The sequence below is a fragment of the Haemorhous mexicanus genome, chromosome 3 (genome assembly GCF_027477595.1).
Source record: "Haemorhous mexicanus isolate bHaeMex1 chromosome 3, bHaeMex1.pri, whole genome shotgun sequence".
In the NCBI taxonomy this organism is placed as follows: Eukaryota; Metazoa; Chordata; class Aves; order Passeriformes; family Fringillidae; genus Haemorhous; species Haemorhous mexicanus.
This window is the reverse complement of record NC_082343.1, coordinates 105,704,242-105,728,655: the sequence shown is the minus strand read 5'-3', so window position 1 is coordinate 105,728,655 and position 24,414 is coordinate 105,704,242. Positions and strand designations below refer to the sequence as shown.

Here is a 24,414-nt window from a genome sequence, read left to right as displayed (position 1 = left end):
AAAAGAACAACGTCAACAAAAAACCCCAAACCCAACCAGCCAGCTGAAAAAGCTAACAAGCCCCCTGTCACATGAAAACAAGAGGTCTTCTCAAACCCTTCATGTTTGATTAGTCTGAGACCCTCATGCCAGACCAGTCTGTCAGTGTCCCATTATGGGGACTCTTCATGGAGTAGTGCTAGGTTGGAGGGCAGTTCTTTGCCAAACCAGAGACCCCTCCTAGGTCTGCACACCTTTTTTCAAGTGAGTTCCCCACTGCCAATGGCTGCCAGCCTCCTTGAAGGACTCAGACTTCCAGTTTATGGAATACCACTCTTTATTAAAAAAATAAAACTGTGAACAGGTTAAGGTTCAAGGACTACTGGTGATAGCATCTGACTGCAAAAACGTGTTCAAAGCAATATGTATTACATAATGTAGCTCTACTCCCTAACAAAAGTTAGCTCGAAATTCTCATTCCATGTGCACAGAACATGGTTCTTACCCAGTGGACATCCCTGTGGGGGGAAGACAGGTTCAGCTGATCCCAGAAGTTGTGATGGAGTCTTTCCTGACTTCTCCTCATACTATTTTTTTACATTTAAGTGAAGAAATTAAAATTAGTATACAAGTATATACTTATATACCTCTTCAGTGAGGGTTGGAGGCATCTTGGAGGCAGGGAATATTGGTATAGTGTCTGATATAACACTGGGATGGGAATATGCACCAGTCCAAGGAGAGTGTTTTTGCTGTGGTTGATGATTCAACAGCAAGACATCTTCCTTTATCTCCTTTGGTTTTAGCTGCTTTGTGATTTATCAGCTAAAAAGTACTGCTGAATTCTGTCCTCTGCAAGGGTTTCAGCCGAGGACAGAATTCATGGTGTCTCCACTCTGCTCCACCCTTCCTTTGGGCCCCCTTGGCATTTATTGTGTGGGGGAAATCAGGAACACTGATCTCATTCCATGCAGGGAGGAGCAACTGCATTTTCCTCTCTAATTTCCATGCTGTTACAGCTGTGTCTATAACTTTCCACTTTTCTTTAATTTTACCTGCAGTCTTTTCCCCACCTTTACACCCCCTGCTTCCCCAAATAAAATAACCAGCCAACCAACAAATCTTCCCTTGAAATGTCTTTTTAAGCCTACTGGGAATGGGAAAAAATTTGCTAAGATATGAAATTATCTTAGACAAATTTTGTTCTGCTTTCTTTTCTGTTAAATAGAACACAGAAAAGGAGAGCGTTATCATTGAAATATCAAGTCCTGCTTGTACTATCTTGATTTTATATTTTGGAAGACATTATTAATCACAGTTTGGCTTTTCTAGTATTTGACATTTCAGCTGATAAAGAGAATTTTTTCACTACAAACTGGGCCTTCCATTATAACCTTCTCACGTATGACATTTGAAATATGACTGTATTAATTTAGTTTATGAAGTCAGTTTTAAACATTAAATTATTGGTAAATTATGTTATTTAAGATTTAAACGACTACAGCACCCCTTATCCCCAAAAGGTATGGGCTGATGATGAATCTTTCAAAAATAAGAAAGTGGCTTTATTCCTGTTTATACCACAAATGTTAGTTTGGAGTTTTCTTAATGAATTATTTTTTATTGTTGTTGCTGCATGGTGCAAAATTATAAAGACAGCCACAGAGTATCTTGTTCAGGTGAACTGGAATTGAAAGCGGGTGTTGCTATAGCTCTGACAGAGGAATTAGCAGTTTTCCATCCTCACTCCTTAGTTTGTTTGACTTCTATAATCTGCAAACCTGTCTCTACCATTTTACTGTTGGATTACTACAACATGTATAATTTGGAGGGTTGGAATAACTGTATTAAAGCACAAGGTATCCTTGCTAATGCACAGAGGAGGGAAAGAAAAGAGTGACCAGTGTTCTGGGTGAGATGTGTATGGAGCAGGGCAGTTTATGGGCATGCCTTGCTTTGTTCAGTGAGTTTAATGGCTGTTGCTAAATGAGGTGGAGTTACTGATTTTTAGCTTATTGTTTCTACTCTTCCTACATTGTGAAATTGATTTGTTGGTTGGAGTGTTGTTTATTTTAAGCTACTGAGTTAAAGGGCTGCTCTTCAAGGGATGAGAAGATTGTGTCAGTTGTTAGTTTATAAATAGAGATTGTCTATGTAGTATAGCTGCTGCTGTTTATTTTCAGGGTCAGGAGAAAATGAATTAAATTCAAAATAGCTTATTGTTTCTGTATACTGCACCTCTAATGTCTCTGCTTTGAAAATGGTTTGTTTCCTATTTCTACAAATGCCAGAGCCTATAAAGTTCTTCTCTTCCTCCTTGGTTTATGTTCTGCATAGCTTGACATGGTTTTCTAGTGTTTCATGCTGCATAAACAGCTAGCCTTCTACACCAAGCCATAACTAATCATTCTAGTTATAATCCATGATGTTCTTAACCTGCATCTTAAACAGGTTTTTTTTTTCTTCAACTTCAGTATCTAGAAGGTGTTTTGTTGTAGAAGATTGTAGCCAGAAACTCAGATTGAACTTAAGATCAGCACAGCAGGGCGTATGTAGTTTCAGTATGAAGATTTGTGCTAAAATCTGAATATTTTATTTTTCAAGTTGGGAATATCATAGGTTTTTACTCATTTCTGTCATTTGTGACAGCATATAAGTCAGAATACTTAGTGTGAAATGGTAAAAACTCTCAAAGTATATTATGAGTTTTTTCCTTTGTTTAAAGTGTGGTCAGTAAGAAAATTTATTAATCTCTTTCATTTGCTTGTTAATGGTATAGGTGGAATATGGGTTTATATGGATAACATGCAGGGAAAACCACACTTGTAAAGCTGCAGTAAGAAGTAAGGAATCTTAAATAATTGATACTGTAAGTGACTGACATGCCTATTATGAATTCACTGAAATATTTTTGTATGCTTTGTATTCCATTAATTGAGTGCCATAACAAATTAAAAAGACATAAAATTATGTAAAGCTTCTCTTTTTTGTCATACCAGCTACAAGAAGGGGACATTGAAAATTCTTCCTTGGAATGAGCAGAAACATCGTGAAGAAGACTGGTGTGAAAAGCAAGAATGCAGGTAAGTACATATAAAAGCAAAAAATATAAAGAATTTACTTACTAATTCTTAAAATGTGGGAATTGACCCAGAAAGACTCGGTTACTCTTTTTGTACACTATCTAACTTGTGTTTCAGCTTTCTTTGGGATACTGACTGAGCCGAATGGAAAGCAGAGGTTGTGCTAACCCGGATCTTCAATAGAAGATCTCTAGAGAGAGAGAGAAAGCTTTCTCTTTCATGATCTGTCACATGTTTGAAATCTCTTACTAGTTCAGTAGAGAGGATTCTTTCTTTCTTGATAGGTCTCCTGTTCAGAATCTTTTAGTAGCTCCTTTGCTGACAAAAACTAACACACACTGTGGTATGTTGATCGTATAATTTTCTTTCAGAAGTTTTAGGAAAAAGACTGATGTTAAAAAAAAATAGATGAATAAATATATACTTTAACATATACTTATTTTTTTTAAAAGGATGGTTGTCGAACCAACTTTGCAAGATGAAGGCCAGTTTCTGTATGAAAAACAACCTGAGTTACTGAAGTACAGGACTACTGACCTTTCTGTAGATCTCGTCACAGATTGGTATTTGAGCAGAGCACAGGAAATTGAAGAATATGCAATGCAGGTGAGAATAGCAGTGAGGAAATGATGGTGGCTGAACAGCCTTCTTCAACAGAATCCTTAATAGTCTTAATGCATATTAATAGCATACTTTCACCTCAGTAATGTACACTTTATCTCAACTTTATTATGGCTTTTGAAGAACTTGTTTTTTCTTCTGCAGTGTACTTAGGCTTGCTCTAAAGTTTATTCAGCCAAATAATTAATCCATAGAAATAAATAAGGAAGCCACTAGATTCTGGTTTCCCATAGCAGACAGTAGCTCTTTGTCATCCATGAAAAGTGTTTAGCATTGCATTTTATATTTGTATGGGAATGTGTTCTGTGACTTGTCACATGCTCCTGTGTTAGGTGTATTGATATGTGCCTGTCACACGTGGCACTGTCATGTCAGGAAATGGTACTGTCGTGATTTCTTCCTGGCAATTTTATTGTGAGTCTGTGGGACTACTATGCAGCTTATTTCTGCTTGATTTTCTTTACATGTTAAAAGTGTTTGAAGCTCTGTTGCACATAAGAACAGAGCTCATCACTCATGTGCTCTGGTGTTTTATTGCTTCTCAAGCCAATTTAGCTGCATGAAAAGGAGGGTGACTGGAAGTATCACTATAGATTAATTCTGATTATTGAGTTCTTCTATTCCACCAGTCTTCACTCCACCAGGGCTGTTTTTAACCATAGTTGCTTGTGATCTTAACAATCAATCAGTAGGTATGGAAATGAAAGCAACTTCCAAGGATCAATTAAATTATATAACATATAAATGAAGTTGCATTCTGCTCTTCAAGTCTTATGTCTGCCTTGCTGAATATTTACAGTCAGTAATGTGTTCTTTGAAATCAAAACAGAACCTTTCATTTAAAGGTAGTTTCAGTCACTGGAGAAAGACTGTCATTGGTTTTTGTGACATAAATGCAACAGTTAAAATGACTAAGTCATGGTCAGCTAGAAAAGTCATATTGCACGTCAGTTACCTGATTGTCTTAGTTTGAAGCAATCCTTCATATTCCATATACTGAGATGAGCTGTGTGTGATCTCCAGAAGGACTAATGTTCTGATTTACATGCCTATATGATGCATCTTGGTTAAAAGCATATAATGTTATCCCCCCCTAAGATTATGCATTTTGTGTGGTCTTCATAAAGCTGAGAAGGGCAATCCATTTAGGAATATTCAGTCCACAAAAACTTCTAGGAACTTTAAATTGCTTATTAAGCAACAGGGGAGTAAAATAGATACATGGACAGGACTCAGATTGAAGTTGGTGTTTGGCAAACACTTGTACAGCAGTGTTTTTTAAATTATTTTTCAGGTTGACTGTGCTCTGTCCCTTGTTCGTCTTGGCATGGAGAGGAACATTCCTGGTCTGCAGGTGCTTTGTGACAATCTGATCACTCTTGAGACAGTGGTTTATGAGACTGATGGTGATCGAACTTTGACTTTGAAGGAACTTTTAGAGATGAAGGACATTGAGAAGCTGAGACTGTTGATGAAGAATGTAAGTATTTTGAATAAATCAATAAGTATACCTTGAAATCCAGTAACTCAGATTACCCTGGATCCTGTGTATATAGAGATGCTCATTTTTCTGGTGAAAATGTAATTCAGAAAATTTTTCTGGTGGAAATGTAATTTCATCTGTAATTCAGTTAAAATTTTAAAATTCTACATTTTCACTATTCCTTTTTTTTTTTTTTTTTTTTTTTTGTGGTAGGGTTTATTTCTTCTTTCTTTCTAACAAAAGCTACATTTGCTCAGTTTTCTCAAAGACCCACTTTATCCCTGGCAAAGGACTCAATAAATCTTACTTTGAAAGCTGTGAATTGCCTTTCCATTGGCCTTTTTTTAAGGAACTTCAGTGTAGCTCTTGATGATGCTGCAGACGCAACAACATTGAATGTGTTCCTTGGATGTTTTTTGGTGTCTTTAAATATTGTCAAGCAATTTTTATATTTACCTCTGCACCAGGTGTGTGGTTTTGTCTCTGTATTGAGCTTAAGCATGGGATTTCAGAATAGAAAAAGATTTCTTGGAAGGGTTGAAAAATAGCTAGAGATGGAACAGGGATCTGAAATTCATTTGAAGAACGTGTAAACACCAGAGGAAAAAAGAAAAATACTCGGAAATTAACTGTTTGGGTTTTTTTTGGGGGGGGGGGGGGGGGTGGGTTGGTCTTTGTTTGTTTTTTGTTTTTGGATTTATGTAGCCACTCATCACTTGTTTTTTTATCTTGCTTTCTTGCTGAATTACAGAAAGCAGTGCTACTCTGACATGCTTGCATGGTCTTTCACTCATTCTGAAGCTGCAGGGGGAAGGCAGGCTTTCCACACTTAATGGCCTTTCCTCCTGTTCTGCTCAGTTTCCCCAAGCCATTGGGTAGCAGAATGATTGCTTCAGTGCTTCATGATGTAGTGGTCTCTTGGTGACAGGTGAAGATAACTGTTTCAGTTATATTGATCAAAAAAGATTCCATTTGTTTTTGCTTTTCCTGCTTGTTTTGGACCTGTTCTTATATTTCCTCTCTGTAACTCTTTGTGCATTCTAGTCCTCAGATGAAAAATACGTGAAGAATGTTTATCAGTGGATGATCCCTTTTCTCCACCGCTGTGAAAACCAGTCCCCTGGTCTTGCAAATGCCCTTTTTAAAGAATACTTAGTAACCTTGGCAAAGGAAGACTTGACTCTACCTCTGAAGATATTTCAGAATTCAAAACCTGATGTAAGTAAAGAGCTGTGTTGGTTCTACTGGTTTCTTTGGAAATTCTTGTCCTGAAGAGATGAATTCAGAAATAGTTAGTTCATCTAAGTCAGATCATCCTTCTAATCTTTCTTGTTTTCTTGACCCCAAGATTTGTTATGTTTTAGAAAACATTAATTAAAAAGTTTTTTACCATAAATTATAATGCAGCTGAACTGTCTTTGATGAGACTGTCAAACTAATGTAATAATGATTCTAGCCTAGTAGAATAAAAAATATTGAATTGATTCTTTTAAGTAATTTCCTGGTGACCTGTTTAAAGTAAATTCCTGGCATATTTCCTTTATAAAATTGGATATGAAAGAGTTTAATGATCTCACTTTTGTCTTGAGGAATTTTACTAGGAGTAGATTTCAAGTTACTTCCCCCTCTACTGCCTTCCACAGCAAATGTAAAGAATAAAGTGGGGGCCATTAGAATTGAGGTGAGAGTTGAATGAGTAAGGGTTGAAGTTGCCTTCTGTGTGACTGTTTCATGCTGCTTGTTTGGCTTAAATAATTATTCTGGAGCCCACATGCACATATTTGCATGCTATTGAATGTCTGAGTGTATGGACAGAAATCAACCAGCAAAGCACAACCACAGCTCTTTTATTTAGCTCTTCGTGTACTGTTTTACATATTAAGTAAGTCTGAAAAATGTTTGCTGCAGTTGCCTTCCTCTGTCCTGCACCCTTTCCACTTCTCAAATTCAGAAAGGGTATAATGGCATACCACTCTTCTTTCAAGTGTCTGCACTGCAGAAAACTAGCCAAGATAAGTTTCTGGTTGTGATTTTACCAGGTTGTTAGCAAGAGACCTTCTAACTGCACCTAAGACAATTTATTTACTTGGAGTACGCATATTTTTATATTGAAAAGAAAATTAACTGTTGAATTAGAAGCAAGAAATAAAAACCAGTTTACATTCTTTTCTTGTTAGTGTCAGCCAAAAATTATTCCTGATCAGGACCAGCTTATGATTACGGCGTTGGAGTGTATTTACAGCTGTGAGCGAGATGACCAGCTCTCTCTCTGTTATGATATTTTGGAGTGCCTTCCACAAAGAGGATATGGGTAAACATTTTCAGCTAGTTATTTGTAAATATTTTAGAAATATTAAATACAGTTGTTGATTAACACTTTAAAAAGGGTTGTTAAGTTACTAAGGGTGGACAGAGTTACTGGAATATTCCGTTCACCTCTGAGCTGCTGTGACTGTAATGTGTGTATCTATATACTTCTGCTGTGTGCATACTCTACCAGTTAATTCAGCAAAACAAGGGTTAACGTAGCAGCCTAGACCAAGTCTTCTGTATTGTTTCTTAGACTTTTACAGTCTGATAAATTGAGACCAAATGTTAGTGCTGTCTTACGGGTTTGTTACAATAGTGGCATCTTGCACTTAACTTAAAAGCAGCAATACGTCCCTGTGAGAGAGGGGAGATAGAAAAGCCTGTTGAGGGACAAGTAATGCTCAAGAAAGTGAAAGCTTGAAGAGGAGATATCCTGTGATCTGTGAGGTGCAAACTGTTCTTCCAGTATCTTTTACATGAAGGAAGGAGAGAGCCTGAGAAAAGTTTTTAGGAAGAAGGAAGACCTTTGCTCTTGGGAGACTGAGGGACCCTCTAAATTTTAATTGTCTTTACAGCAAGAAGCCCAACAGTTTCAATACTTGCAAGTAAATGTATATTTGATTTTAATCGAGTCTGTCAGACTGCTTATCATCATATCTTTGTAATATTAATTACAAGAGGAAATTATAAGTAGTATGTGTGTATGTATGTATTTAATTGTGTGATATCATTGCAGGCCTGAAACAGATAAAACTAAAACTCTTCATGATGAAATAGACGAACTGGAACAAATTCTTAGGTATTTAATTTTGCTAAAATAAATAGTGTATTTTTACAGAAATCACTAGGCCTAGCCAGGAACTCTTTGTGATAAGAAACCAGAAAAAATACTTTTTTTTTTTTTAATGCTGTCAACATGATTATCTGTATGTTTTTTATATTCAGAACATCGAAATTTTGATTGGTTGTATCTATTTGAATATTATAGATCTCTAGAGATACTTTTCTTAGAATAAAAGTTTGGGGGTTGTGTTTTGTTCTTTCCATTTTCTTTGGGGTTTTTTGTGGGGGGCTTTGTTGGGGATTTTTTAAAATTTGTTTGATTGGGGATTTTTTGTCTTACTTGTTTTATTTTTGGTGGGTTTTTTTTGGTGAGGAGGAAGAGGGTTAACCTGAGGAATTTGTTTTGAATTTAATACTCTATAATGCTTTGAGTGATTAAAGACTAAAACTGTGAAGGTGTGTCATCAATTATTGGTGGTATGTGTTTACCCTACAGTATTATAAATAAATTTTAAAAAATGTAGGTAATGTTACTCTGGCCAATCGATACTGTAAGGGATTTTTTTTGGGACTGTTTGCATTTGCAGTGCATATTTTGAGAGAGCTTTCAGAGTCCTGCTGCTGCAGCAGTAGCTGCTCAGCTGTGCAGGGCTCCGAAGGGCTGCCTCTGTTTGCAGTGTGGCGGAGCTGCTGGAGAAGCACGGCCTGCAGAAGCCGGTTTCCTTTGTGAAGGACACCAAGGGCAGTGCAGAGGAGGCTCGGAAGCTGATGGTCAGGCTGACCAGGCACACAGGTCGCAAGTTAGTATTCCAAGGGGAGTGGGGGAGAGCAGGGAACGAGGGCACTGAGGTAACAGAGCCTGGCAGCGGGGGGCTGTGGTGTTCACCCTGCAGACAGTGTACATAAACACTTTTGTTGAACTGCTGATTATTGTGATTAGTGTTTTGGCTGCATTCTCCACAGTCAAAAATCTCTGCCTGCCTTCAGACCTGCTTTTGTATCTTCATGTGCAAGTAAACAAGCTTAAAATGCATACTGGCTGCAAAATACTGCAGGATGATGAACTGTGAAAGTTAACATATTCTATAAAAGATCCTTGAAGACCTATTGAATTTTACAGAGTGTAGAATTTGTAAAATAATTCTTTGGTTTTTTCGGCATGTTTTCTTGGAGTCCTTGTAATATGGTAATTTATTGATTTTAGGCATTGATTCCACCAGTAGAATATATTCCCAGTATAATTTTTCAATTTTTCTGCTTTAATTCATCTTTCGTTTAACTTATCTTTCAAATGCATATGAATTATTAAATGGCTCTTGGTATAAGCAGATAAAAATTTTGAATCATGGAAAACCAGCCATAACTGTGGATGATTTGTCTTTCTTATTTAAAGTAAATATGCACAACAGTTTATCTGTGATGGTAGAATGGTGTTTATATTTTTAGTAATCTGAAAGCTTTTTAAGACTTTTAGAAATCTCTCTTTAGAAAGATCAAGACAATGCCTCTGTAGGAAAAATGTTGATTTTTTTTCCACCTCTGTTGGAGACCTTTTGTGCTAATGCCACATGAGAAATTCACTATTAGCTGGAGCTAGCTCATGCAATTTAAAAAGGTCTCTTTTTAATCTAAAAGGCTCAAAATAATATCAACAAACATTCATAGTGTTTTTACTGGTAAAAGTTTTGGTAGAGCACAAGAAGTTGAAACTTTGTGGATAAGCAGAGATCCATAGATCCAGAGGGTCAAGAATCTGAATACCACTCAATTTTAAGAAACAAAATCAAGTTGCAGCTTTGTTCTCCTGTGATTGCCGGCCATTGATTAGTCCTTTGAGATTGCCTGCAATGAACAGCAGTTTAATGATCCTCAGTTGCTGTTACAGACTTGGTTTTGCCCTGCAGTTCCCAGATCAGCAGGAAGATAGCACTTCCAACTTCCTGATGTATTGTGGAACATTATCAAAACCTACTTGGGGGATCTTGAGAAAGATTGCTTAAATCCCTGTCTTATCCCACAGAAAACAAAAACAGAACTTTGGGTACTGCATTGTTTTCAAACCATTTTATCCCACAGATACTATTTTAATGTCATTAATATTAAAAGCCTTCTGTCTTTGAATCACTTCTGGTTAAAACTCTAATTAAATATTGAAATAAAGTTTGAGAAAACGTATATTTTTGTTGATGGAAATCTACTGCTTTTCTTTAAAATTGTTAGAGAAGTGAGTATTTAATTTTAAAAAATGTTTGTAGGCAACCGTCCGTTAGTGAGACGCAGTGGAAGGAATTGCTCCAGGATATGTTGGACATGCAGCAGAAAGTGTATCGGTGCTTACATTCAGATACTTGCTATGAGGTGAGTTTTATGTCTTTTTACTGACTTATGTCCCAAGTAAGCTACACATTCTTACTTCATGTTGTTGTTCACAGGTGTAAATACATTTTTCTGTGTTGTTACTTGTTGTTTACTGCCTTTTTTTCACAGTATTTTATTTAAGTGAAAAATTTCTGATGTTTGTCTAAAGCTCCTCTAATAAATACAGTGTATATCTTTTATTAAAATTCAACTTTTGAGAAATTGGGTGAACTTTGTGAGATTTTCTTACATAGCCTGTAATTCTGTGTAGTAATGTGTTTAGCAATAAACACTCCAGACTAATGAAAATAAAATGTTACCTTCACTCAAGCATTTCTTAAACATGGAGTTCTGGTTTGATGATATTATCTAAGATCATTATAGGATTATGTACTTTCTGCTGCTTGCAATTGAAGTAAAATTATGTGAGATAAGAAATCTAATTTGAATGAGGGTAAAAACCCTTGCATGTGCATAAAGTCCAAACCCATGTCATTAGTATTTGCAAAAGACAGCTGTTAGACAGATGTAGAATTTGCTGTGACATATATTGTTTATTTACATTTTCACTTCAAAGTACTGCAATTTATTACAGATGAATTAGTATGTCACCTGTAATTAGTGTTTATATCTATACAGAAGCAGGTTTTATTGCAGTTTACAGAATTAATTGCTTATGTCTAGCCTTCTGATTAGCTCTTAGGAGGTTTTAAAAGCAAATTAGAAAAAAAGAACGAAAAAGACAATGCTATTCAACTTCTGTATGAGAAAAATCACTCTTTTTCTGTAGTTGTACAGCTAGAAAAACTGCAACATGTTTAATAGTCATGATTTTGTGGTAGGCTACAACTTAGTGTACTTGAAATTTTTTAAATTGCATGTTAAAAAATTGTAATATTAGAGCACTCTGCAAATAAGGCATTTGCTGTACTCAGATCTCAGTGTAAGTTTTCTATTAACTTTTTTTTTAAACTCTGAAACATATGATTAAAAAGAAACAATAAAGGGTTTTGGAAAAAAATTATGTAGGAGTGCTGAAAATGCTTTGAAATGTCATGCTGTCATATGCAATTATACTTTGATGACTTCAAAATCGATAAATGGATGAGACAGTAAGGATTTGCAATCCTACGTGAGGTTTGGGTATTTTTTAGCACGATGCTTACTCTCTTTTTTTCCCATGCATAGTGAATTCTGTCCTCTTGACTTCATAAATTTTAAGGGAGGTAAATATTCTGTGTGTGATCTTTGAGAAGGAAGGGTCAGCTATGATATTTTGCATCTCTTGCTGTTCCTTGAGGGTTGATTTGTTGTGAAATGGAAGAGAATCCATTTGTGTGATGTTCTTTAAGAAGCACTGAACTGTTTTCCTTTCCAGAGCATGAGATGGTTTGGAGAGGTTCTTCCTAGAAAAGAAGTATCTTGAAATGAAGTATGATTGAATAGAGTGCTAAATAGTCTCATTCATGCCCTCTTTTTCATGAAAGGTTGGACCAGATGATCTTTTGAGATCCCTTCCAACCTTGGCTCTATGATTCATTTATCCTCCTGAATTAGTTACGAACTTTTAAACCTTTGCTAAAGGCCATATTGTTGCAGCTGTGATATTTCTGAAATGATTACATTTTTTATGTTCCTTTTCATTAGCACAGTAATGACTATACTCAAGAAAAAAATAATTTTTTCAAGGAATTGAGGTTGAGTGTCTTAAATTGGGCAAAATTTCTACCTGGAAATAAATCGGGTGTTTTGTGGCAGATGCAGCATTATATGAGTTTGCATTCTTTGAAGATAGTCTTGATTGAAATTTAAAGAACATCTTAGATACTCAGTGCTAAGTAATTTTAGTTACTTTAAGAATGCAAAATTTCTTCTCTTACATTGTTGGCTTTAAGGTCTTAATAATGAGCTGCCCTTAGAAACTAGCTACTAGTTAATTTTAGCTTTACTTAAGCTAAAATTGTAGAAATACTTCCCTTGGTAGATGTTAGATTTTCTACTTGGACTGAATGAATTCTTTTGACTTCAGATATCCTTGTATTCAAAGGGGTTAAAGCCATACAATACAGACAAGCGTACTTGAAGCTTCTGCTCCTGCAGGTTATTAAATTACTGTTCTTTCTTTTAGATATTCACCGAAAGTCTCTTATGCTCAAGCAGTATAGACAATATCCACCTGGCTGGGCAAATGATGCACTGCAGTGTTTGGTCAGTGGATCTACCAAGTTCATCAAAAGGGAAGCCGCAGTACCGAGTCAGCTATGCCAGAAGCATTGAACTGGTTTTGGCTGCTGGTAGAGAATATTTCAATTCTTCCACCAGTTTGACTGATAGCTGTATGGAATTGGCCAGGTACATTTACAACTATCATATGCATAAACACAACTGATGTAATGTTGTCATGGCATTAGGGCTTATTCGCTATTATCACCACCCCACCACCCCCCAGTCTTCTGTTGAGAATCTTTTTCATAAACAGGCTCTGGAAATATGGAGTAGTGTTGCTTTTACTGCAAGGAGCTTAAAGACCCTTTTAATGCCTAAGTGTTCTCTGACCAGCTTTTCTCTCTTAAGATTTTATGGTGATATTTCAAAATGCATGGTTCATAGCTCAAATACTGGCTATGAATGTGTGACCCTGTGTTTATTCTGTTTAGTAACATGTTTTGGTTCTTCTCTGATTTACCTTCAGTCAGTTGTTTCATGGTAACTTGAGTTTCTGTGAGTGATTATTGTGTGTAGGTCTCCTAGTAGCCTTTGTGAATGAGTTGGTTTAGGTAGAATGTATTTACAGAATCACTAGGGTGGAAGAGACCTTTAAGATCATTGAGTCTAACCCATGCCCTAATACCTCAGCTAAACCATGGCACTGAGTGCCACGTCCAATTTTTATTTTAAACGTGTCCAGGGATGGTGACTCCACCACTTCCCCAGGGAGACACTTCCAGCTTATCTGTAGCTCCTTTCTTCCACTCCTATTTTAATCTTCACCCTGAAGTATTTGTTAATATGCCTGAAAAATCGGATGAGTTCAGATGGGATGTTCAGATAACGTAAAGTTTTGGTTTTGATTTAAAATGTATATTCTTAATTAACGAGTGGAGAAAAAATATGATAGACTGGACAAATCAAATACTTTCCTCATCTAATGTGTATGGTGATTTTAGCCATTTAAAATGAGGTGAGTTGCCATCTGGATGAGCTCAAGACATGAAGCTGATAATGCTCATGAAGTTCAGCAAGACCAAGTGCTGGTGCTGCAGCTGGATCTGGGCAACCCCCTCTATCAATCCAGGCTGGAGGATGAACAGATCCAGAGTAGTCTTACTAAGAAGGTCTTGGGGATACTGTGGGTGAGAGGCTGGACATGACCCAGCCATGTGCCCCTGCAGCGCAGAAAGACAAATGTGTCCTGGGCTGCATCCAAAACAGTGTGGACAGCAGGTGAGGAAGGGGATTCTGCCTCTCTCCTGTGTTCTACCCTGGTGAGACCCCATCTGCAGTGCTGCATCCAGCCCTGGGTCTCTAACACAGGAAGGACATGGACCTGTCCATGTGAGTGAGTTCAGAGGGATGAAGCACCTCTCCTGTGAGGAGAATCTGAGGGATTTGGGGTTGTTCAGCCTGGAAGAGAGAAGGCCCTGGGATGACCTAAATGTGTCCTTCCAGTACCTAAAGGAAGCCTGCAAGGAAGACAGAGAATGACTTTTTACTAGGGCATATAGTGGGACAAGCACTAATGGTTTCAAGCTGGAGAAGAGTAGGTTTAATTTAGATGTTTTTAAAAAAATCTTTACTGTGAGGGTGGTGAGGCACTGGAACAGGCTGTCCCCAGAAGCTGTGGATGCCCCATCTCTGGATGCGTTCAAGGCCAGGTTGGATGGGGCTCTTGAGCAACCCGGTCTAGTGGGAGGTGTCCCTGCCCATGGCGGGGGTGTTGGAACTAGATGATGTTTAAGGTCCCTTCAAACCTATGGCTGTTCTATGATTCTGTGATTTTGCATGTTGATTTTCTTTGTTCAATGTGTATTAGTAAAACTACGTATGCCTACACTGTACCAGAATGCAGCTTGTATTTAAAAAAAAACCTATCTAAAAGCTTATTACAGGAATGTATTATTTATATGATTAAAAATATATTTAGAATAATGTGCTCTTAATAATTCCATGCATTAATTAATCCTCAGAGGAATTTATTGGGATTTTTGTTATGTTTTAAATAAGCTTTGTTTTATTTTCTGTACCTAGTAGAGGAAACTGAATTTGTGACAATGACTCTTAGCGTTTCACTTCCAGTCAACTTCTTACAGTGTTTTGCTTTTATCTTCTACTCTATGGCAATACCAAAACATAATAGTGGTAGGAAAATATTTCCCAAAATAATAATGTATTTAAGTACAAATACCTTCAACATCATCTATAAATGCATTGCAGATCTAAATTCAGGAGGGTTTAGGTGATGTTCTTATAACAACCACTTGAAGGCCATGCCAGAATAGAAATTTGTTGAAATATTTAACCAGGTATAAGAGAGAGACTGTGACAAACACTTCCCATGTGCATTACAAAAGGAGTGAGTATTGTGACATTTCATAAGCACAGTTAATTACTGCTGGTGGTTGTTTTGTTTTGTTTTACTCAACAGATAACTTATTCCACAAGTTTTATTTTAAATGTTTTCATCAGACTTCAGAAAAATGTGTTTTGTTCTTATTTAGGTGCTGTCTACAACTTATTGAAGACAGTCCAAGTGCTGTTCAGGAGGAGCTGGACCTCATTCGTGCTCTGGGTTACCTGGAAGAGTTTGGTGTGAAAATATTACCACTGCAAGGTACTGCATAATTTTATTCTTTATATGATTACTTGAATCACAGGCATAAATATGCATGAGAAATAGTTACTATTACATAAGTGTGCTATGATTAAAATAAAGAGTCCATATACTGCCTCCAAGCAGTTTACAGGCACATAGAAAAAACTATATTTTTAATAGAATTTTTTAGCTTGTGAGGTAAGAATGATATTTGCATATTGTGTCTTTATTTTTTGACTTTTATCACAACTTTAAAATAGAATATTAAGTATATGAAACTCCTGGTGACTTGAACAGAAATTGAGCTCATCTTTTATTTGCCAAATAATCTGCACTTTACTATGTGCTTTAAAATAACAGGTAAGAGAGAGGTGCTTCATGTCAGGCAATTTTCATGTCTCCACTGGGCTCTTTCATTGTGAAGTATATAAAACCCAGTGACAGTGGAAGTGAACTTATAGAAGATATTTCTTCTGATGATGTGCTTAAAATGAAATCTTCTGTAGCTCCAACTCCAGTGGAACAGGAAGTTGTTGGACAAAGTTGGAAAGAAGTTATGATTATGTAGAATGAAATTACATGAACCCCACTCATGGAACTGGCAGAGATGAGCACTAAGCCATGAGATGTGCTGATGATAAAAGTTTTGCTTCTGGCATTGTGCAGAGAAATGCTGGGATTTATGGAAAGCATTTCTGGTGCTTTCCATTTCATGGAAAATGAAGTTCATGTTTTTAGCAGCTGTTGTTCCATTACTTTGGTGTTCTCCTTATGTTCTCCTTTTTTGTAAGTATTTATTCAAGTGAATTGATGCTCCAAATGTTATAATCAGAAATATTAAAATTAAAAATCAGACTGAGACTGTCTGATTTCTAGATCTTTCAATATTGGCCTGTTGGTTTCTAGTGTAAAATTATTTTTCAGTCCGTTTGTTCAGCCTGTAAAAAAGTGCATGTATTTTCTTCAACTTTTTTTGATGTGGACATGGAGATATCATTTTTAAAAAGTAGTGACATAATGCTGCATTAACAGAATATGTAATACAACTGAACTAGATTAATTAGAATATGTGAAATCATGCATGTAAATTTCATTAATGATCCTGACACCCTTGCTTCGGTATCTTTCATGTAAATCAAATTAATCTAATAAGATTAAAATGATGTTTTCAAGTTTTAATGAAAACCTTTAAATGATCTGTTAGTTTGATAGAATGTCATTAAAGTAGCACTAAGGATCAACTGTTCTTGCAGCAATAGTCTTTTAGCAATAGACTTTTATTTGCAGTTCTGTGTTTAGTTTTCTGTGGATCTTCCCCCACTTCTGTTTTAGCAAAGTTAACAGTTTAAGTTTATGATCTTCTATTATGCTATATTGTAATAAAATCTGGTTTGAAAACTCCTTATTAAAATAAAATGTGAAGACAAATCCATCTTTAAGTGTTTGACCCACAGTATTATATCAGATTACTTTTAGCTATATTATGTATTAAAAAATTGCTGCTTAAATAATCAGTGACTGAAAGCATTTTCTTGTTGAATACTAATATATGCCTGTGTTAGAATATTAAAAATGAAGCTAAAAATATGACCTTTTCCTGCTCTTCCATTCTTATTCATTTTAGTCTAATTTCCAGAATTAATAGTTTTCATTACACTCATATGTCTTTGCTCTTATTTAGAGGCCTAATATCCTGTTTTAAGCTCAATATGCTAATGCAGAGTTTATCCCCATGCAGCCATTCACTCTTACTGTGTGTTAAGTGGGATATCTGCATGCTGTTCTCTGTGCTCTGAGAACTTGCATAGTATGAAAGCATTACCTTTTAGAGCAGCAGCCTGAAGTTAGCCACCCACTAACGAGCTAAATAGAGCACTTGAATCAGTTCATGATACTAAATTATGCAGCTAAAATAGTTGTTTAATTCTTGGTAAATTTTGGTTTTTTTGAAACATGGCACTAATTATGAGCTGCTCAGGATATGGTTGGAAGAACCTGGTGATTTGCAGACTATCCTTCCACTTCCTCAGGACATTTTTAAGTAAATTAAAAAGAGCTGAAGCATTTGCTAATGATAGTCCTTTCAGTCTGTGTGATGTATCTTGTCCGTGCCAAATAAATGAAATCTTAGTTGCAACATTCTAAACAAAAGTTAATGCTTGTGTTTGCAGTCTTACGGGATGTTGCAAAAATTATAATTAAAAGAAATTGTATAAAGGTATATCAGTTAATTGTACACATTTTAAAAGAGTGAATGTGAAAACATGAAACAGAAAAGAGTTTTCATTCAGGTCAGTTTTCCTCTTTTTGCTCCGTTCACAGCCTGACTTGCTAATGATTGGAGATGGATATCCTGTGGTGTTATTTTAACTTTCTCTTTACAGGTATAATTGAGGATCTGCATGCAAGCAGCTTTGAGCTGTTTTTCAGATTGTGTTTGCATTCTTATATTCCCCAGCACTCCTTCTGTCCTGTGCTGTTTGAGCAGGAACACAGCAGTCAAGTTCATTTGAGCAGTCTCTAAACCACTTCTCCTTTCAACAGTGCGTTTGTGCTCTGATCGACTCAGTCTCATCAAGGACTGTCTGGCTCAGATGTCAACAAACTATAAACAGTCTGCTAAGCTCCTGGGACTGGCAAACCTGCTGAGGGTTGCAGGTAAGCTGTGCTAACAGGACACTGAACTGCAGTGCAGTGAGCATTCATGTTATGCTTTAGGACATTTGAGGTGATCGTTAGAATATGCATTCAAAGATACCACAAAAAAGTCACCTGGAAGAGCAGTCGTTGGGGGGGAATGAAGCTTTTCACATGAGTGGAATGTTTCATGTGTAAAACAGCTGAAATGGTCAGCTGCTACGCTCTGCTAATACCTGAAATAAAAATATGCCTTGTTCAGTCTAGAGTTGGAGTAAAGGCTGATTTCAGATAGGAGGAGTTGTGGCTGAGAATATCTTGTTTTACAGTTAATTGGTAGGGAACTTACTGAAATTACTGTGACTTATTACCTCTGTCAGATAAGGTAGCCTGATTTAATAACAGTTGCATTTAAGATACAGGGGGGAAAATAATCTGTAAAGCATGAATTTTAGCTGTTAGATTTCAGTCTATGCTGCATGCATCTCCTTTGGGCACTAAAAATAATGCATTGAGTATTCATTTGAGGAACTGAACATCTTCAGACATTGAATCCTGAGGATATTAGGGGGATTTTATTTTTTTTTATGGCCTACCTAAAGTATCTGCCCTTTGATTTTTTTTTTTTTTTAATTTTTGAAAAATACTTAATGCAGCTGTAAACACCATACTGCTGTATTTTTATGATGTAGAAATAGAATACAGAAATATAAAATATAAAATATTTTATGCAGGATGGCATATAAAAGCAATGCATTCCAGTTTTGTCACTAAAATATGCCTGGCTAATTCTTTTCTCCCTCTATATTTGTTAAATCATTTAAGATTTTTTTTCTCATATTTTCGTGAGGCTTAGCACTGGCAATTTTTTGCATGGTATCATGAATAAGAAGGGAGAGACAGTTATGTGAGGTTGAGAACGAAGGAAATTTGGCTGTTGACCTCCCAAGATACCTTGGTCCTAAGGAAGGGAGTCACAAGAAACATCCTCACTCTGGTCAGCACAGCGCTGCTATGTGAAAGGTGGAAGAGGGGATGGGATGGTACCATGATGAGTAGCTGGATCCAATCTGCATATTTAATATGTAATTCATAAAAAATTTTGAGGGACAGTTGTAACTTCTTTTTCTTTGCTTGTAAGGCTTTTGGGGGGAAAAAACCCCAAACTCTCCTTTATTGTTTCACATGACAAGATCACTGTACTGCTCTTTCTTTCTCCTCTCAGCTTTGCCCAACGCACATCAAGTTAAAATCCCTGAATTTTTCTTAATATTCTGGGTTCTTTGTGCTAATGCTGCTGGTTTTTGTTTTACCTTCTTTTTAAGTCTAAGCGATTCTCTTTGTGTGAAAGAAGGAAAACCAGTATCCAGAGAGATTCCATAAAGCTTTGTCCAGTACTGTTATCCTAGTGGCTCAGCTGTAGGTTTTACAATGCCCTGGTATGTACCTTAATGGTTAATTTTTAAAAAGGTGAATGATTTAAAAACTACTGCTTACTGTACTGGTGACATATTTATCTTGCAAGCGTTGGGCTCTCTGACTTTCGTGGTTAACCTTGGGAGTAATGCTGGTAGTTGCTCCTATAGTAAGGAGGGAATTTTAGTAGCAAAATTGTATTTCAAGAGTGAGTCTTGGTAAGGAATACACTATTTAGACATTTTTCTCTTATGCTAAATATACAAGTAACTTGGTCACTTTCAAAGTAATCTTTTGCTTATAGGATAACATTTATTTATCTGAAAGGAAAATACAGCAAGACAGCATTTTCAGTAGGGACTTTCTGTGGTGGGGGATGTGATGAGGTGTTTTTTAAATTTTGTTTTACATACATAGTTTTAAGATTTTGTGGTTAAAAACCATTTCACTGTCACTGAAGGATAATTAGTTGTATTGCTTATAATGGAAAGCTGTTATCTGTAGAGAACATTCATTTATGAGTAAGATCCAGATATGGTACGAGAATGCCATAATTGTGAATTTTATCTATACCTAATTGTTTTAGGAGATGGTCTATTGAAAACAGATTAATTTTAAGAAACTCAGTGTTTTTAAAATGTTATTGTTTGCTTGTTTTTCTGGGTTTGGAAGCTGTAAATGGCATACCACTGTTACTTCAAACTTTTTGTTCCTGATTTTCTAGCCCATTGACAAGTATCCACAAGATTACCTGGTAGCATAGAAAAGAAACATGATTGTCATCGTTTCAAAGCATGCATATAAATACAATATTTTCCCAGATTATGTAAGAGAGGTTGTAGAGCATTACTCTTTGGTCTTCTTTGTACCTCTGATGAGTGATAGAATAGGTAACCTTACACTGAATTTAGAGTCTTAGAATTTGAATAGCTAGGTTATTAATACCTTTTAAAACAGTTTTTAAGTGTAATGCTGGTATAGCCTTAATCCTAGTCTGTAATGAGGAGTGCTGTATAATTTGATGGTAGAGATTAAAAACATAAATTGAAACAAGACATGTGGAAAAGGTATTTATCTATCTGTCAACTTGTAATTTAAGTTACTGACTTAAAATGAATTATTAATATTAATGTTATTAATACTGTTTTTAATATGATGAAGAGTTATATTAGGACTTGGTAGTCCTGTTGTGTGATAACAAACACTAGTATTATTCCATAAATTACTTTATAGACAGTATAGATAGATCCTGCATACAGATTCTAAGATTTTTGAATTAGTATATATTATTTTAAATTTAATATTAGAAAAGGTAAACTTCTGCTCAGTTTTAGTATGGATAGTTTTTGTTTGCAGGTGTGAAATTACTGGGAAGGAGTATAGTGATTTCTAACAGCTTCTGATGAAAGCAAATGGTTTTATTGAGATATTTTGGGATGGGTCTGAATTTTGTAAAAGAGGATTGAACTTTATGGACTTAATGAAGAATTAGATAAAATGCTGCCAGGAGAGAGATTTGATTTTTGTTCTTAATTGGTTTTCACTGCTTACACAATTACCCTGATCTATGAGGGTAAGGAGTTCTGATTTTGCTAAGAAGTTCTGATTTTTGTCCTCTGGAACATACTTACTGGTATTGGTTGTGCAAGTTTGAAGTTGCAGTCCCTTCTCTTCCAAATCCACTTTGTAGAGTGTTGTCTTGTGTTTTGTCTGCTCAGTGCAGAAATTTGTTTCAGTATTTTCCCCTCTTTGCTTCCCTGCCACTCCACCCTGTATAATTACTGATTGGGAAGACCTGCTTGCTGCATCTGTCCATGTCTATATAAATTTTTTATGTGTGTGTCCATATAGAGCATAAAGCATATGCTGTGTTTTATTATATGTACTAGAAAGCTTATAAAATCATAGAACATACATATTTTAATTTAAATTCTAAAAGAATGCATTTCTTGTGGATGCAAGGCTAGATTGCACAGAGTCATTATTAAGGAGCTTTGTGAACGATGTATTCTGAATACAGTTTGCTTTGAGAGCAACACTGAAAGTGAGTAATAGAATTTATATTCATACTTATCAAAGTTAAAATCTTGCTTAGGTAATGATATATCAGCTAGCTTCTTAATTACTTTAAAGTATTTGATTAATTACAGTGAACTCTACTTAAGCCTCATGTCACTACCTCTGTAAAGTAAGCCCACAACTGTTATCTTAATTTCACAGATGGGTAAAATGAGTGAGGAGGAATGTGCTCAGCATGACAGCCAGAAAATCTGCACATGCTCAGGGGTCTGGAGCTGCGCTGTGTTCTGCAATCCTCACTTAATTTGTGCTCTTTGTTAAGAATGGGTGTGACAAATTCACTTTATGCAATTACTTGAGTAGATGTATGCAAAAAAAAAGAAGGAAAATGCTTCTGTATCAGAAATCAGGAGCATCTTCTCTACTCTTACTGTATGTCAAAAAGATCTACTGCGTGTTGGTCATTATTTCCTTTGTCAGGTTCTCTAGAAATGTTTCCATTATTTCCTTTTCTCACAACTTTCTATGGTAAATTTATTTAATTTTAATATCCTTAAGTTATATGGATATCCATATCTATTAACTTTAAACTTTGCTCAGATTCTTTAGTTAAAGCTTATTTCTGAAATCTGTCTTTCTTAACATTGACTTTCTTGCATTTGGAATTAACAATGTAGATGGCTTTTGATCTCCTAAATCACCTAAATCTAGGTGACGTGGAATATCTGAAGTACAGTGTTGATATCATTTGACTTCTAAGTTTTAATGGCATGGATTCATTCAGGCTTATGTTATTTTATCCACTCACAAGTAGCATGCATCTTATCCAAGGTATTTCAGTAAGCTTTTTTCTTTATATAATCCAGATTGGATCCAAGCTTTTAAAAAGTATTTCAATATTCTTTATTTCTCAAGAAAAAAAATTCTATTACTTCTGAGCTTTCTTGTTTTTTCTCTCATTATTGTTCTTATAACCCCAGAATCATTTAGATTATCTCCTTCCACTTTCCAGTTTCTGAATTTGATTTGAGTCTGTATGTCAGGTGTTATCATTAAGGCTTGAAGCAGAATTACTATGTAATAAAATCTGGTCACCATTTGAAGAATTTTGTCATTGTTATCTTGGCTTTAAGTCATGGATAGCTGTCAGAATGGCAAGGGACACAATTTAGACTTCAAAACTTTCCTTTTATGAGACTTTATTATAAAAATACCATCAAATGATGTGCTGACAAAGCTGAAGCAGTGAGTTTTTCTATGTCTGAATAGATGATGACTACTAAACTGCAGCAGTGAGCATTATCAGTCACTGCATGGTTAATGAAAGGTGTGTGGAAAAGGGCCTCACTCAGGGATTCATGAATAACGCTGGAGCCAGTGGTTTTCTCTGAAATAACAGTAAGTGCCAAGGTAATGGAAGTGTTACTGAGTTATCCTTTTATTTTTACACTTGTGATTTTGTAAGACATGCAGAGTTGTATTCTCCTGCACCAGAAGTCCTTGGCTGAAACATTGGGGATGGGGGACTTAATACCATACAGATGCTCAAGCACAGTTAAAGAAACTATTCCTTGGTCCAAATGTTCTTCCTTTCTTTCCCTCAGTCCCACTGATTTTTAAGTGGGCATAAATAGCAGTGATTATTTTGCCTGAAATCTGAGGGGTAATAGTTTGATTGTTTCTCTTGACTTTCCTTTGTGTCTGCTACTTAGTCAGATCTCTCTGTAAGAAGTCAAGCTGTCAGGGTGAAGTAGGCATCAGGAGGTGAGTGGCAAGTACGTGTCCCTCGCTTAGAGAAATGACAGTTCACATTTAGCTTGTGAGAACAGAAGCACCTCTTTGTCATCTGTAATTGCTTTTGCCCGAATGAGAGATTCCCAGGTTCCAGAGGGTATAAGTTTGCAACAGGAGATCCTTGAATGTGATTAATTTGCAGCATTGAGGGCTGGCAGTATATTGAGCAGGAGGCTGGAAGATAAAATGATGGAAAGCTAACCTGTTCTCCCAGCTGAGTTGGTCGTGATGTGCAGGGATTAGGGGAGCCTTGATTGAGTTCAGTAATTATGGTAACTTCACTTGCCTGAATGTCATTGTAGTGCAACTGCTACAGTTTTCCTTTTGAGAAAGCTTTAAAAAGAAACTTGCTTTATCCGTGCTGATGGGTCTGCAAAGTGGAGCTAAAAATAACAGCTATGCAATTTAAGAACATGTACTCTTTAAATGGTTTTTGAAACTGGATCTCTTTAACCTTCTGAAATATTTGCATTTCACAAGTTGTAGTAATACAGTTTCATAAACCAGTGCCCTTTTCAAATTACTGTAACAACACTGGCTGCATAAAATTGCTTTTAATAATAGAGGAGAAGCATGAACGAGAAGCTTGCACTTAAAAAATCCACTTGTTTTTATTCTAAAAATCCTTTCCTAAATTAATAGTTTATTTTTCCTGTGCATGTTTTGTCACCTTCTCATAGAGTGCATAGACATGCACAGTATTTTGAGCACAAGACTGGGCAAACTAATGCCGGCAAATTGTTCACATTAAATTGAAAAAAGCTTAAAAAAATATAGATGACTAGTAAAGGGTGACAGACATAAATGTTATTTGTATTGACTATAAGTGGCTTTGAGATGGAGATGAGCTGTCTCATTAGATTTTCATCTGTGAATGCTGATGTATTAAAATTGAGGTCAGGACGTTTTTCCACAAAGATTCTTAATGAAACTTTAGTCAGACGACTTCAATAGTATCTAAAGTGTTACTTTTGATTCATAACTAGTGGAAGAGGCATTGTCTAGAAGGTCTGGTGACTGAGATGGATGTGATAAGGGAAAAATTAGTTTCAGTTCTACTCACTCAATTTATGAGGTTACAGATTTTTAAATGCTTACATTTTCTGCGTCTCATGCAT

General features: G+C 36.0%; 1 protein-coding gene across 1 annotated transcript in view; it reads left to right on the top strand.

Annotated features, from left to right (window-relative positions):
• NBAS (NBAS subunit of NRZ tethering complex) overlaps nt 1-24,414 on the top strand; it is a 159,687-nt gene that overhangs the window by 41,392 nt on the left and 93,881 nt on the right. The window contains exons 22-32 of the mRNA XM_059842899.1: nt 2,979-3,062; nt 3,515-3,668; nt 4,978-5,163; nt 6,211-6,384; nt 7,344-7,477; nt 8,213-8,275; nt 8,937-9,059; nt 10,515-10,617; nt 12,746-12,969; nt 15,336-15,448; nt 17,975-18,088. Coding sequence (XP_059698882.1) covers nt 2,979-3,062; nt 3,515-3,668; nt 4,978-5,163; nt 6,211-6,384; nt 7,344-7,477; nt 8,213-8,275; nt 8,937-9,059; nt 10,515-10,617; nt 12,746-12,969; nt 15,336-15,448; nt 17,975-18,088 — 1,472 coding nt within the window. The remainder of the gene's footprint in view (nt 1-2,978; nt 3,063-3,514; nt 3,669-4,977; nt 5,164-6,210; nt 6,385-7,343; nt 7,478-8,212; nt 8,276-8,936; nt 9,060-10,514; nt 10,618-12,745; nt 12,970-15,335; nt 15,449-17,974; nt 18,089-24,414) is intronic.